General features: G+C 43.1%; 1 protein-coding gene across 1 annotated transcript in view; it reads left to right on the top strand.

Annotated features, from left to right (window-relative positions):
- The window catches only part of card14 (caspase recruitment domain family, member 14), a 23,195-nt gene extending 9,711 nt beyond the window's left edge, over positions 1-13,484 (top strand). The window contains 12 exon segments of the mRNA XM_048249228.1: positions 501-562; positions 1,271-1,325; positions 3,572-3,611; positions 3,613-3,789; positions 4,573-4,699; positions 5,743-5,983; positions 6,505-6,568; positions 7,529-7,622; positions 8,191-8,355; positions 8,791-8,912; positions 11,156-11,271; positions 11,436-13,484. Of these exon segments, the coding sequence (XP_048105185.1) occupies positions 501-562; positions 1,271-1,325; positions 3,572-3,611; positions 3,613-3,789; positions 4,573-4,699; positions 5,743-5,983; positions 6,505-6,568; positions 7,529-7,622; positions 8,191-8,355; positions 8,791-8,912; positions 11,156-11,271; positions 11,436-11,640 (1,468 nt within the window). The 3' untranslated portion in view covers positions 11,641-13,484.
- The last annotated feature ends 2,972 nt before the right edge of the window (positions 13,485-16,456 follow it).

Below are 16,456 nucleotides of genomic sequence, written 5' to 3'. Positions count from 1 at the left end.
TTTGTGTTTGCCTCCATATCAATTTCCTCTTTCCACTGGGAGTAAAAGTGGCCACATAAAATGTGCTTACAACAAATACCTCCCATATTCCTGCCGTTAATCTTTGCTAGATCCCTAGAACTCTATATCCTCCTTTTCCTGTTTTTATTTGCATGGGTATCAGTTCTGACAGTGGATCTATGTTTATAAGATCCGGGTCATTTGTTAACACAAGGGCTTTTTTCAGAAAGCGGTGACGCATTATGCAGGTAAATGGCCTTAAACAGCATAAGAGACGCCTGACACTGCCCCCTGCATGGTTTGGTCAGCTCGCGTGTTATTGACGTTCTCACTGAACCAGAGAGGCAGATTGAGCTGACGGTGCTGTCCCGTACAACCAGCTCCACCACTCTGAGGCTGCGTGATGATTAGAGAACAGCTTCTGACCGGAGGGGGCTGCTTTTCATGTTTGCCTGCTCGCTTAATGTTTTCTTTTCACTCTGTCTTTGCCATCTCTGTAGCCTCGAGACAGACGACAGTCCTTTCTCCTTGGACACAGAGAGCGACTTTGTCATTATCAATGGTACGTTGAGTAGTATTGACTGTCAGGTTTAAGTCTGAAAGAGGCTGTGAAGTCAGTTCAGAGGAACAGAGTGAAACGGAGTCCAAGTCCTTGAATCACCGAGCATTTCTGATGGATCTAAAAAGAGGAATAAAAAATCACCTTTGGAAGTTGATCTTAATGCCTTCATTTAAAAATTGAGGAAAAATCCAACCTTTACGGACACCAATTTTCTTTGTGAATGAATAATGTATTATAAATAGATCAATGTTCTTCCTTAATATACAGGAGGGGGATAAGTATACACACCCCTATGTTAAATTCCCATGGAGGCAGGCAGATTTTTATTTTTAAAGGCCACTTATTTCATGGATCCAGGATACTATGCATCCTGATAAAGTTCCCTTGGTCTTTGGAATTAAAATAGCCCCACATCATCACATACCCTTCACCATACCTAGAGATTGCCATGGTTTTATTTCAGTTAGCCTAATACCTGGTTTGATTTGCATTGAGAGATGATCTTATGGAAAATACCTCATACCACTGTATGTATGTAATTCAAATAATTCATGTAATCATCAAATATATGCCCTCTAGCTCACCACCGCATTTGTGTACCCGTAGTGTGAAGTGTGTGTGTACGTGTGCGTGTGTGTGTGTGGGGGGGTTTCCATATGGCTTCCTTGTGAATAGATCATAAATGTTTTCCCCCTGTTTTGTTTACAGACAGTAAGTCAGCATCACTCCCCACCCTTCCACAGAAGAGCCGCAGCCTTGACACGTAAGCCTCTAAATATCTGCATCTGTAGACTAGAAACACCCAGCTCCCAATCATGACACGCAGCCATTTTCTCATGAGTCTTCCTCAATGAACAGGTCCCAGTGTTCCACGCATGCTAAAAGAACAGAAATGTGATATAATATATAGCCTACCCGCTTTTATGTAAGGGATGATTTGAGGGCAGCCGTGGCCTACTGGTTAGCACTTCGGAATTGTAACCGTAGGGCTGCCGGTTCGAACCCCGACCAGTAGGCACGGCTGAAGTGCCCTTGAGCAAGGCAGCTAACCTCTCACTGCTCCCCGAGCGCCGCTGTTGCAGGCAGCTCACTGCGCCGGGATTAGTGTGTGCTTCACCTGAGTGTCTCACTAATTCACGGATTGGGATAAATGCAGAGAGCAAATATCCCTCACGGGATCAAAAGAGTATACTTATACTTAATGTATTGTCCGCCAGTAATTATCGGAAAATAAGTCCCGACAGGGCGAACCGAACCCTGACGCGCAGTGGAGGGGTTTTGCTTCGACCCTGTTGCCATAACAGCAGTCATTATATACTTTGCAGCGGTAATTATATAGATTTAACAGACCTCCGAACATTGGGAAGGCCCATTCATGTGAATGGAACTTTCTGCAGCACTCTGAAGAGCCGTGTAATAAATATTTATATACCTGCCATTCCAACAGTTCAAGTCAGCCTGTACCAGTGCTCGAATTACGTGGGAGCCAGAGGGAGCCGAGCTCCCATAGAGTGAGGACTGGCCATGAAAGCAACAAAGTCAAAAATCTGAGGGGGTCTCTGATATCTGAAGGTGTCTGGCATTGTAATTTAATATTAAAAAACCGCTCATTATCGATCCCTGTTCGATCTCTTACCATTACAGACGTGAAATTAAAATATAGGCTAATACGGGACGTAGACCTACCCTACGCTCTTGAACGCAGCATGATGACACTTCACCACCACACCACTAGACTATATGAGCAAACCGCATACGATCGATTTGACAGCACTCGTCTGAAGTCTGAAGAACTTACCCTGCTTTCATGAGAATGTGTTGTGCATTTACATAGGCGTTCATTGGGCTAGCCTACATGGGTTGATACGTGCGGAAAAGTCCTGTTTGCTGTTGAACTTGCGCCTTACCTCTTCTATGTTGATTAACAAAGCCATAAATTATGGCCCATAATGCAGCTTACTTCAATGATTCTGTGAACTGATCTGTAGCTATCCTCTGTCATTCAGAGCTCCGGAAAGTTCCCAGATATTTTGAAACACCTGTTAGCAATCTCTGATGGCAGAATAGCCTATTCAATGGCTACCCGACAACATCTCAGTGCAAATTCCAAAATTGTTCGTCTATTTATTCCCACGGTTCAACACACGAGACGACTGAACGCCCAGGTGTTGTTACTATGTGCACATTAGTCTATAATACTAGAACATAGTTTGGCTGCAATGGCTTTATTATTTTCTGCCAGTTAGTGCATTTTCCCTGTGTATAAGTTATACTACATGCATTATTGTGTTTGACACTGAGGATAGCCTATCTGAGACGGTGGTCTGCTTCAAATGAGTTAGCCTACGTTGTGAAATTGAGAATGGCACTCAGAGTAAAATTTAGTCTATCTTTGTATTGTGAAATTAAAATTAAATATGGAATATTACAATCAATAATATGTTGAAATGAATTAAAAGAATTCTATGAAAAACCTCTGTCTATTGTGTGCGTGTGTCTAGGCCTATTGTGCACATATAGGCTACTGCGCAAAAGCGCCACTCGCGCCTAGGCTATTTACTGTTATTGTATCGCCTTGTTAGGCTATGCGCGGGGTGTGCCAACTTTTTATGAGATAGAGAGACCCCCTTAAAGACAAAAAGATAATTCGGGGCCTGGCCTGTACACTCTGTTAAGTATCTCTGCACCCACTGATCCAAGACCAGTTGAATTTTGTAGAGCTCATGACAAGCACATACTCAGAGATTGTGAAAGCTGATCTGTGAAGCATGTGTGTGTTGTAGTGTAATGAAGCTGATCTGTGAAGCATGTGTGTGTTGTAGTGTAATGAAGCTGATCTGTGAAGCATGTGTGTGTTGTAGTGTAGTGAAGCTGATCTGTGAAGCATGTGTGTGTTGTAGTGTAATGAAGCTGATCTGTGAAGCATGTGTGTGTTGTAGTGTAGTGAAGCTGATCTGTGAAGCATGTGTTTGTAGTGAAAGTGCTGGTCTGTGTCTGTTCCCATGGCAGTGTGTCGCGGGCGTCTGCACCTCCCTTCCTGATGCGTTCAGCGGCCGCAGGCGGTGCGCATAACCGGGCGTCAGCTCACCCTCACCGTCCAGGACGGCGCGCTGCTCAGCCAGATCCAGGTCGTCGGGGGCAACAAGACGGGCGTGTTCGTGCACCGGGTCACCGAGGGCTCGTCTGCTCACATGTCCGGGGTCAGCCCCGGAGCCCAGATCATAGAGGTGAGAGAGACCGCAGCAGGCCAGAAGAAACAGCGATTGGAACGTCTCAGACACGAGGGCTGAAAACTGGTCCCAGACCAGTCTCTTTGTTAGAGTTTCTCGCTTCCAAAATGAGCCTCAGTTTTATTCTCTTGTGTGTGTGTAATTCAGTTGGAGTGGGGATTTGCACATATCCCTAAAGGGGCAAATGTTGTAGCTGTGAATTCCTAGCCAGGGAGATTGTTATCCTCTGTGCAGATAAAGGGAAGTGGGAGGTGTGCTCCAGACGGTGGGGACATCTTCACATCATCTCCGTGTGCTCCCTTGGGCTGCCTCGCTGTTCAGCTCACTTCCCATTTGCTGAGGATGTCAAAGTCCTTCCTAAACACGGCAGATCCTTTCGCTTGTTTAGAAGGAATGCCCCAGGCAGCTCAGAGAGAAGAATGAAAGGTCCCCCCGGAGCATCTACTGAGGAGAAGGATCCTCTGCTCTTTTCCCAGTTCCCATAAGTCTGCTCCCTCTTTTTAGTCACATGCCTGTAGGTGGCTGTCTGCATAATACATGCTACAGATTTACTTATAAACCTAAAGGCATATTGTCCTCATAATAAATCAACAAGGAATGACAGTCCCTGCTTCCTGTACCCTGTCCCTGCTTCAACAACCTTACACCAGAAACATGGACTGCATCTGGGATGATATGCATTCAAGTGTGATGCGGTGCATATTATTTGAAGACTCACATATATGATATTCATACAGTACCTACATATTGTGTGTGTGTGTGTGTGTGTGTGTGCGTCAGGTGAAGTACGAGGAGGAGAGGCAGGTGCTGCGGATGGTGCTGGAGGACTCCACCCAGGAGGAGGCGCTGTGGGCTCTGAGGCAGGTTAAGGGGCCATGCCAGCTCTCACTCAGGCCCAACCAGGACGGTGAGTGAGTCAGAGCTCGCACAACTGACCTGAGGTCACATGGCCACACAGATGTAAACAGGCAGAAATGCCGTCGCAGATGGTAGAACTGACACTGGATGTAACTGATAAAGTATATTTTTTTGGCCTTTTATGCCTTTAATTTACAGGATAGTAGAGAATGACAGGAAGTGAGTGGGAGAGAGAGCAGGGGTAGGATCCGGAAAGGACCACGGGGCGGGAATCGAACCTGGGTCGCCGGCGTACGGTGCAGGTGCCCCAGCCGCGCCACGGCTGGGGCCGGATGTAGCCGATAAATGGTGACTTGGAAAAGTAGACACCGTAAGAGCAGCACAACTTAACATCAGAAATGTACGGATGGGGACTGTATTGCTTTCTTTTTTTAAGTATATTTTTGGGGCTTGTTATGCCTTTTAATGAAATAGGACAGTGGAGAATGACAGGAAGCAAGTGGGAGAGAGAGTTGGGGTAGGATCCGGAAAGGACCACGGGGCAGGAATCAAACCGCGCCATGGCCAGGGCCAACTGTATTGCTTTCTGAGTCTCCCTGCCTTATTTCCCACCAGGGAGTCAACCTTTCAATCTTCTTGTACACTCCAGGCTTTCTCCATCCCACACAAGGAGTCACCTAATCTAGCTCAGAATTTGAGTCTGGTGAAAGAGATCTCTGTTTACAGTAATTGCCACATTAATTGCATTTCTCAATGACAATGATCACACATTCCATTTAGCAGGCTTAAATGGCGGTTGTTATTTGCTGAATGCTTCATGTGGTGTGGTCTCAGTTTATGTGTGGAATTATTGCTTTAAGGCTTTGAGCTTAAGTCAGCAACAGGGTGAGGTCACAGAAACTGCCAGGGTGGTTTTCTTTGGGTTTTGCCTTTGGTGTTGTCTCTAGCTGTTTATAGTCATGCCCTGCCATTCTAGTGACAAGTATGCGTGACTGCGTTGGGAAGATTCAAAGGCATTACCTTTAAAGACATCAGGTTTTTTGACATCATGTTACTCATGTCTCAGGTTTTGTTTCCTGTTTTTGTTGTCAGTGTATGAGAGCCTTCGGCAACAGCTGAAAAAGGGGGAGGTCACCTCGGGGGACTCTTTCTACGTTCGGGTCAACATGTCCGTGCCGGCGGGCACAGCCGTCGGTGGCCTGTCCATCAAGTGCAACGACATCCTGCACGTCACCAACACCTGCCACAGCACCGAGGGCACCTGGTGGGCCAGCCTGGTGCACCCATGCCAGCTGCAGGACCTGAAGAGTGGCAGCGTGCCCAACTACTACAGGTAGTCTCACCTCAGGGTCCAACTTCTACAGGTAGTCTCACCTCAGAACCCAACTACTACAGGTAGTCTCACCTCCGGGCCTCAGCCCCCAGCTGTACACAAGATAAGCTGCTCCATCCAACCGTGCTTGAAAATTTTCTGAAGGTGAACTGGATCAACTGGTCTGATGGTGCACACTCTCACATCAAAACATCGAAAAAATGTTTTTCTGTCTCCTGCATTCACTTCCTTTTCAGGCATACTTAAGGCATTGTTGGCCAAGTCTGAGTATGCAGACTTCATCAAGTCAACTTGTGAGACTTTTGTCTCAAAAAGTACACCCACTTATTGGATTGATAAAGTCAGTGAAATATCCAGTGCGGTGTACAGTCCAGATTTGTCAATTATATTTTGTAGTTGTTATATGGATTAGAAAGTAGAAAGTGCTCAAGGGCAAATGATTTTCCTGGAGAGGATTTGTATGATTTATCAGACCGTGGGTAATTTTGTGGTACAGTAATTTCATTTTGTGCGTCCTTCAGGGCTCAGCGTTTGCTGATTCATTCAATAGAAGACATGACCTTCCAGCATCGAGCTCACAAAAAGGTGAGATTATATCTGCTGAATCTTGATTTAGGTCCAAGTCACGACTGTCTGTTTCGAAGTCAGTGTGCTCTCATATGAAGAAGGCTTTGTCAGGTGCCCAGGTACACTGACTGATAAACTTTAAAACCTTATGTAGGACAATAGATGTGTCTCTCTTTGTTCTGTCAGTCAGATGGTAGGGGATCAGTGTGTGCAGAGTGAGGTTGAGCAGGCTTAATAGGACTGTAGCCAAACACAGTCATCTGCAGCAAGACATTCCTTTGCATTTAGTCCTTTCAGTAAGGAAACAGTAGATTCCTCAGTTTGTTCATGAATGACACATCTATGAGTCTGAATTGGAATTGGAGTTAATGTTAGTTAATGATATAAGGTTTGAGTTTGATCAAACAAGATAACAGACTAGTAAGGGAAGTTGTGTTTGCCTCCGGTATTTCCCGCTGTCTTATCAGATTCAGTTCTCACCAAGGTCCTCTGAATTTTAAAAAATAACAATATTTTTTTGTTAGTGATCCTACGGACTCTTTCTTAGCAGTTGCTTCTCAAGCTCAGGTGTACACATGGTGCCATAAAACACGCGCACACACACACTACCACGCACACACTATCACTTGTATTCATGCTTGCGTTTACTGTTACAGTGACTATGATGTGTTATTCCCTTTTAATCCTACAGTACTCTCCTTGGCAGTAGTGAGTAGCTTTTCTGAGTTCTCTACTCTCCTTGGCAGTACAGAGAACCTTTTCTGAGTTCTCTACTCTCCTTGGCAGTACAGAGAACCTTTTCTGAGTTCTCTACTCTCCTTGGCAGTACAGAGAACCTTTTCTGTGTTCTCAAGTCTCCTTGGCAGTACAGAGTACTTTTTCTGAGTTCTCTAGTGTGCCAGTTTGACTCCCGCCCCTCATCTCTCTGCTACAGAGATATTTTCTTCAAAATAAAGCTGACCTCATCTCTCTGTGCAGGTGGAGCGTGTTCAGGGGAAGCAGAAGGCCGTGCGGATTGTGAGCACCGGCCGGCAACCACGCAACCCACTCTGGGTCAGTGTGAAGAAGGACGGTGAGTCCAACAGCCCTTTCAAACAACCAGACTGGGCTTTTAAATCTTGAGTGTGTTGAGTCATTGTGCCTACACTGAAAAGAGTGACTCAACATAATGAGTGACTGACTGCAGGGTTTCAGTGTGTGAAACAGGTTTTTTAGTCAGAATTCTGCATAAAGACTAATTAAAGCAACACCAAAGAACTTTACCTTCGTCGCACGCACGGTATTTGTATATCCAGCACCGGCTTTGCAAATAACGAATCCACAGACAAAGTAGAATATGATTTATGAAAGTACGATGTATTGCGACATCAGTGCATGTCAAATTTGTAGTTTCTAATGTCTCATTCCATCGAACTACAGATCCGCTACCTGATCTGACAAACTTACATAGTGCGGTATAGCCGATAGAGGGCTGCGAAGCGAATGCAGAAGTGCCGTTTACCCTGTTACGAGTTGATGAACCACTGAAATGATTTTGGAAACATTATTTTAAGGTTCAAAAAACTCTTTGGTGTTGCTTTAAAGCACAACAAGCACTGGAGAGTCCTGAGTTTCTCTGTTGTAATGCTCTTCTCCTCCAGGTGATGGCAGCACACCGAGGAGCTGTGTCACCCTCATGCCGTACACGCTGGTCACACCCCACTACCCGCCTGTCTGCCGCCCGGTCCTCCTCCTTCCCACAGTCCTTGGCCGGGTCCTCCACAAGAGGCTGGCAGAGATGGAGGGCTACCAGCTCTGTGAACCTGGTATGTGGCCAGGCAGCGTTATATATATAGAATACCATAACACTGGACTCAGGAGCTTTTTTCACTTACCGGCAAGGCAACAAGCCTTTGGAGTTAACCATTATAGTTGTACATTCCCTTAAAAGCATCACTTATCACTTGTATTCATGCTTGCGTTTACAGTCCGAGTAATAATGTCTTTTCCTGAAGCTCGGTGAATAATTGTATATTTATGATCTGGTTTTATTACAGGAACAGGCTTCTTACTGATTACAGACTGTAATATGTTAGTCATTGTTTCTTCATTTAGAGCTCAATGTGCATGTAACAGTTGATTTATGATGCTTTGTGCAGTTATGAATAAACCCTTTCAGTGGAAAGGTCTAGTGTACACTATTGACCACAATGTCTAGTGTAGGTTATTGACTAAATGACCCCCACCCCTCTCCCTGTCAGAAACGCTGAGTGCGAGTGAGCATGCGGTGCGGGTGCAGAAAGGGGAGGTTCTAGAGGAGTGTGGAGACCCCAGCACCCACCACTGCTACACCCTGCAGGGCGTGGAGAAGATCATGAAGAGGGTGAGTGGATCAGCACCAACAGAGAGCACATCAGAACACTCTTACACCATCTCACCATCAGAACACTCTTACACCATCTCACCATCAGAACACTCTTACACCATCAGAACACTTTTACACCATCAGAACACTCTTACGTCATCAGTAAGAAGTAAAAAAAAAATTAAAATCCCAGTCGCCTCAGTCGACAAGAAATTAAAATATCATTGACACACCTCGAGTTTAAACTATAATCTACGACATGGGTTGGCAACAGGCGGCCAAAGCTGCGCCACTGATATTGTTTGGCCCAGTCAAATTATTCTGGCAGTCCTATTTTTTTTAAATCTTTTATTTTACGATATCGATTTACAAATAGCCTATTCACCAATCAGACTGTGAGTTGGTGCTTAAACAAATATGAGAAAGAACACCAGAATGCACTGGATCCTGCTAGCTGTGCATAGTCCTCGGCCAGCGCTTCAATATTGCGCCTTTGTGCTTGTTTGGAGCAAATAGCTGCATTTTGTAGTGTGGTATGATATTATTTATTGTGACAGCGTTGTTTCATATCTGATACACAGGTTTTGCATTTGTGAAACCGGGTAAGATTAAACGCAAATTTTTCTTTCCATTCCTGTTTATAGGCCCAGCTATTTTTCTCCCAGCTCCAATTCCTTTAGTTCGCTTCTCACTCTGCATGCTAATAATTCTTGTAAGCAAACAATAAACATTGTAACATTGTCAGGAGATGGGTCAACCAAGTAGCTTATTTAAGAATAAAATATAGACTTTATCCAAAGAAGTTTTTCATGTTTGGAATATTTGGAATTAAAAAAAAAAAAGGTTTTATTTACAGAGTGTCTATTCGTACCCCTGGTCTTGGCCACACAACTGGGCTATTCACACCCTGTTACATAACAACAAAAACATGTTGCTCGCGTGCCCAAAAAACATGGCCGACATTCGTTTTTTCGTCAGCAGAAAGTGAAGAATTCTGAACGGTTTCAGTACTAATATCTGTTCAAATTAAAATTGAGATGGAAAAGTTGTGTTTTATTTTCATAATCTTTGTTCAGTGAACACATACAAGCAGATAGTGTAGTGGTAACAGGCAAGAGCCAGCACGTGGGAGACCGGGGTTCAATTCCTGTCTGATGCGTTTTGGCAGAGTGAGTGTGCATGTGTACCAATGTCTCTGGAGAGAAGGCGCGCAATTTGAACAACAAATCGGTTCTCAAACGGAAGTTTTGTTTGCAACAATTAGCTAGTTCATGCACCAGGGTGTAAATAGCATGCAGTACTATAAACACCAGGGTAAGAATAGCATCCACTTCTAACTGTACATTGATGCAAACAGCATACCTTATTCAGAGTGTCTATTACACAGCTGAGCTATTCACACTCTGTTAAGTAACAACAAAAAAAACATGTTGCTTGTTTTAAAAAAAAAAAAAATATTACATTGTTTGATCAATATGCCAGATTAAATGCACAGGGGTGCAAATAGCATACACTGATATTTGTACCAGACGAGGTACTAATAGAACACATTGCTGTGTGCACCGGGGTACGAATAGCATACATTGATATTTGTACCAGACGGGGTACTAATAGGACACATTACTGTGTGCACCGGGGTACGAATAGAATTCACTTCTTATTGCACCAGGGTACGAATAGCATACACTGCTAATTGTACCAGGGGTGCAAATAGCCTTACCCTTTTATTTAATACATTTTCCGTTGGTATCAGATTATTTATAGCCTAACATAATGGTGATGAACACTGGTCGGTAATGCCCCCTTGAAATTTTTGCTTGGGGGCCCCACAGACTCTAGAATCGCCTCTGATCAGAACACTCTTGCACCATCAGAACACTTTTACACCATCAGAACACTCTTACACCATCAGAACACTTTTACACCATCAGAACACTCTTGCACCATCAGAACACTTTTACACCATCAGAACACTCTTACACCATCAGAACACTTTTCACAGCAAAATAGGCCATGAACACTCATGACATAACAGCCATTTTGTTTTGATTCACTGGTCACATGACAGGTTTAAGTTATCACACTAATTTAACAGACATGACTACAGTCTTTCAAAAAATAATCAGAAAACTGTAACTGATCCAAATCACCATTGTTAATGAGTTCACTTAACCCGGTCACTGGAGGCCATGGTGTAGGCAGGATGATACAGGCCGCCCATACAGCACATTTCATCTCTGCGTTGTGATTGGCTGCTGTAGGGGACCCACTGCGTCCTGCCGCTGGGGCTGGACTGTGTGCGGCGTCTCCACAGGGCGGACATCTTCCCCATCATCATCTTCATCGCCGCTACTAAGTGCAGCACTTCCCGACTCAAGTACACACGCGCAGCAGCTTTTCTCTGTTGATCTCTCTGGCATGTTCCTATACTTCAACATTCATTCATGTTGATATTCATCAATAGCAATCCATAACCCCCATCTCTCCCCCTCTCTCTCTCTCACCCTCTCTCTCTCCCTCTCTCCACCTCTCCCTCCACAGACATCGTCTGCGGCACCACAGTGTGTCGGAGGCTCAGCTTCTGGACAGCTCGCGTGCCGAGGAGCCCCTGCTGGACAAGCTGCCGTGTCTGTACCGGATGCTGCAGCCCGAGTGCTGGAGGGAGGAGGCCCTGCTGGACCTCATCCAGGGCGCCGTGGTGGAGGAACAGCAGAAGGTCGTGTGGGTCGAGCCCGACCTCTGGTGACCTCTAGTGATCCGGTCAGAAGCCAGGAGCTGAGAGGGCATCCCAGAACATCCACTGGTGCTGTTGACCTGTTACCTACATAAGCTCACTGAGCCCCATAACAACAACAACATCAACAACAACAACAACAACAAAAGCAACAATACTAATAATGTTGATAAGAAGAAGAAGAAGAAGAAGAAGAAGAAGAAGAAGAATACTTTTTAATATGTTATTAACATGTTTTGAAAATATTTTGTTTTTGTAGATTTAACTAGTCAGGTAGCATAATAGCATTTTTAGCATTTAATAGCATGGGACACTACAGTCAAAAAGCATGACATTTTCAAAGCTATATCCTCGGGTCCTTATGGGTTCTAATTGGAAAAGGTGCCACTTCAGTGTGCCCATATAAGGCTATATTTTGTAACCCTCAAGTACAGTGGCACCTATCTCAGTTTGAATCTTCAGGATCCAATGAGGCACCGAAAAATGATGGTGTTTTTCTCCAGCATGTCCCCAAAAACATGCTAAGCTACCTGACCGAACAGACACATGACAGTTTGCATTAGGTCTGAGCACAGTGCTCGCACTAGTTCTTCTCATTATAATGGGCTATTATAATGACTATTATGAGATGTGTTGCTCAGTACTGAGCTGTTACAATTTTATGCTATAGCATAATCTACTCCTAATTACTATAGCCTATTTCATCTTACACAACCTTACCGTTAAAGGGCATTGCCTTTCAGCTAAACCACTACACTTTTTGTAATGTAGATGATGCTGCTTTTATTTCACCAGAAACAGATAGTCTGTTTTGGAAGAGGGAGAGAGTATAGTTCTTCTCGACCACAGATTGTATATGGTATGTGTATGTATGGATATGTACTGTTTATTGTATGCCGTCTATGGGCTGAGTGCTCTGGAGTCATTCTCAGAGTGTGCTGAGGTTTTTGGCATGACACAGGTGTCACTGACAGTCATGCCTGGAATGCAGACGTACTGGAGTGCGTGTCTGCGTTGTATCTGAGGTATCACTCTCTCTGATCTCTCTCTCTCTCTCTCTCTCTCTCTCTTTCTCTGTTTTCACTACGTCATCACTGTGTTTTCTCCAGCTGGTTTCGCTCCTGTTTATAACCAGCTCTGGGACCAGATTGTGAAGTAAAAAATGTTGTCACTTTAATGATGAATGTGTTGGTATGACGCATTTAATGACATTGGTTTTGTTGAATTCAGTTGAGTTGGTTCTAACAAATGCCTCGAAGGTGTAAATTCACACAGTGCAATTGTTTTACATGTGGTGGTGAATGGAAGAAACACAAGATTTGACTGTGTTTATTTTCCTCTGGTGATAGACAGTAACAGATGAAGCCCATGGGCTGTGTAAAATTGCTGTGCTATGGTGGGTACCTGGTGCAGTGTGTACTGATGTTAAGACTGAGTGTGTTGGTAAGGGATATGGAAGTGATATCTTTTGTAAACTTTTATATATAACATTTAAATACTGGGCCTCTTGGACCAGAGTGCTGCCTGAAACATGGTGCGGTCTCATCTTGAGCAATAATTAAATGGCTTAATTTCTTTCAGCTATTAATTATTGTCAAACAGTATGGCAATATTAGACATTTTATGTGAGAATTATTTGTGTATGTTTCCACAATGTTTTAAGATGTTTATTTAATGTTTTATATTTAGAAAACATACAACGTATAAGATGTATTTCTTTTCTACAAAAGTGTTTTCCTTTTTGCTTTTAAAATAAACCAAACCTAAACTATACCATCAGAATGTAGATGGCAAATTAATACAATAATTTAATCCTGTTATGCAGGTTCTAACAATAAATAAAAGCACAGCTTTATCACAAAGACCCTAGTGTGATGTTAATGGGAAAACTGGTAAACAAAATTATCCTAATCCTATTATAATCCTGGATGGACACAAGTGACCTGAGTGTCTACTCTACACACCACTAAAATACACACCCTTCAAGATACTCTAGTTTGTGGTTGTCATATAATTATTTTGTAAATGTGAGCAGCATCTGAAAATCTTATGGTGCTGCCCTTAGCTTGTTTACATTTCAAATGTTATGGTGCTGCCCTTAGCTTGTTTACATTTCAAATGTTATGGTGCTGTCCTTAGCTTGTTTACATTTCAAATGTTATGGTGCTGCCCTTAGCTTGTTTACATTTCAAATCGTATCGTCATGTTCAGTAGATTCTGTAGAATAGGTGGGTGTGTGATGTTTGTAGAATTTTCCATTCAAATTGTCTCACAGTGATTCACTGGTGTGACAGTACAGCTATACATTATGTTTTGTCCCCCCAACATGAAGTTGCTCTTCAGCATTCCCTGCAAAAACACCAGGGGGGAATTTCCCTATTGCCAAAGATTTTTGCACAAGACAGCATTTCCTGTGAAGTGGCATGCCTGCTTCTTTAACCTTTAATCTACTGTGGCACATGTTCATAAGAAACATTGAAGGGAAATGTCAGAACTACTGAAAACACCAATTAAAACATGGAAAAACAGAGTCATAAGAGAGAGAGTGTGTGTGTGTGTGTGTGTGAGTGAGTGTGAGAGAGAGAGAGAGAGAGAGAGAAAGACTATTTAAACAATGACAGACTGAACACTCTGGAAACACTAGAGGCCATATTGAGACTGGTGTGTCTTAGCTGGAAGCTCAGTAACACTGATTCATAAGTGTCATGGAGAGGCTCTGGTATCTGAGTTTTCAACACCTAATATTATTTTTGAATAAATGGAGAGTTGAGTAGATGTCCTTCTGTTTGCTGGCCTCTAAATGCACTGTATTTTTCTGATATTTGTATACCGTTTCTATCACATCCCCCAACCATAGATATTAATATTTAAATATTTATTTAGATATGTACAAACAGTCTGTAGATAGAATAGATAGATAAATAGAAGCGTCAAAAGATAGTCAATGGATTGCTTCTGCTTTGTTGGAAAAAAACATCAGTGCATCTGTGTTCGGCTCTGAATGTCTAGGTCCATATATAACAGTTCCATGGAAACTCCCTGATTTGAGTTGCAGACATTACAGTATGCAATATTTCACTCTTTAATAGAGTCGTCCAAGATGTCTTATTGCAAATGCAGAAAGGACAGGATTTGGTCAGTTACTTATGGATCTGTGTTTGGCAGATACAACACTGAGCATATATCTTCCTTAAAAAATAAACATTCATGTCCATTTTTTCCGTGCCTTTGAAATACATGTTTCACCAGACGTAGACGATAGGTGAAAAGGGAAGCTTCGGTCCTCACTGTGAGCTGAAAATCTATCTGGCTGAATGAGCAGGACTTGACTGGCCGTGATGGGAGGACCATGTGTGAGAAGCTGAAAGTCAAGGAAAAGCTGGACTCCTCAATCAGCAAAGGAGGACGGGTGCTGTAATACTGACAGACAATGAAGGCTGGGACGCAAGCTCAGCCAGAAACAGTATTTCAGTTTGTCAGCAGTGAGTTTACAGTGGAAAATTACGAGCTCTGGATGGCTCATGCCTCATTTCCCCTTTACAGCTGTTCTGTTATTCAACACATGAGTTTCATTCACTTAAAAACAATGCAATACTGCACCTTGCGATAGTTTTGTCTCAGTGACTGTTATTCATCAGTAATTCATCAGTAACAGCAAATTACATATTTGGAAAAACTGTATAAACACTGCCAGGAAAGTAAAAGTTGACAGACCAGCTGCAGTGTGGATATGCATGACACTTTAAATGTAGTTCATAATGAATATATTTGTGTCTGAGCCATTCACTAACATGGTTTCCAACTGTCACCATGTTGCATTCATAACAACGGATGTTTTAGTTTTTTCCTTTTCTGCCACTACCTTTAATAAATGCTGCCTCTCACACTAAGAATTAGCCCAGAGATTTTTTCTGGGTTGACATGGCTAATCACACAAATATTCTGTCCACAGTCTGAAAGAGAAGTTCTGAATTCAGGATAACATGGGACTGTGGACAGAATGTTTGTGTGATTTGTCTGATTGTCATCTTCAGCATCCATGAGTTCACTGTGTTTGTGAGTGGCCCTACAAGCTTTGTTTACAGAAATAGAGTCTGAAGAAACCAAATGTTTCATCTGTCAGGAATGGTCTGCTATCATACCCTAATCCTCCATGATGTTGTGAAATCACCGATAATATTTATCGCCATGCTGGTGTTGTTTATTGTGGTTAAAAAAGCAGACAGACAGTTCACAACAGAGCAACAGAGATGATGGTGGGAGCAAATGTAAACAATTGGAAATGTTTCCAAACATGACCGCATGTACTGACGCAGATGGCACTGTTACACATTCAGCCCATCTATGCTTTTGCATAAAAACATCAGCCTGAAACAACACAAACACAGCAGGCTGAAAAGAAAGACAACCAAACAGAATCAACCATATGGAACCAAAAGCCTTATTTTGCAATCCTTCTTTTGTCCGATTTGGTGCCAAAACCCTGCAACAGAATGAATCATTTTTTTTCCTTTGTCTATTTTCTTTTCTTTCCGCACGGCTTCTCTCTTTCATCTCTCCGTGGTTGTGTTGGGAGTGAACCCAAAGCACAAGGGCTCTCCTGCCCACAGTCTCATGGCTGTGTGCTGCTGCTGCTGCTGCTCTCCTCGCTGGTTTTTCTTATCTGTACTCCGAGGAGCACACTGGTGTGTGCTCACATCCTCTGGAGACTGCTCTCATGTGTCTACTGTCTTCAGCAATTCCATGTATTCAATTCCATGTTAATTATTTTCTGATTTTTAACTGTAGATTTTTCAAATCAAATTTGCTGCTAAATCAGAAAACTACA

This window comes from Alosa alosa, chromosome 7 (genome assembly GCF_017589495.1).
Source record: "Alosa alosa isolate M-15738 ecotype Scorff River chromosome 7, AALO_Geno_1.1, whole genome shotgun sequence".
In the NCBI taxonomy this organism is placed as follows: Eukaryota; Metazoa; Chordata; class Actinopteri; order Clupeiformes; family Clupeidae; genus Alosa; species Alosa alosa.
This window is presented reverse-complemented; position numbering and strand designations above follow the sequence as displayed.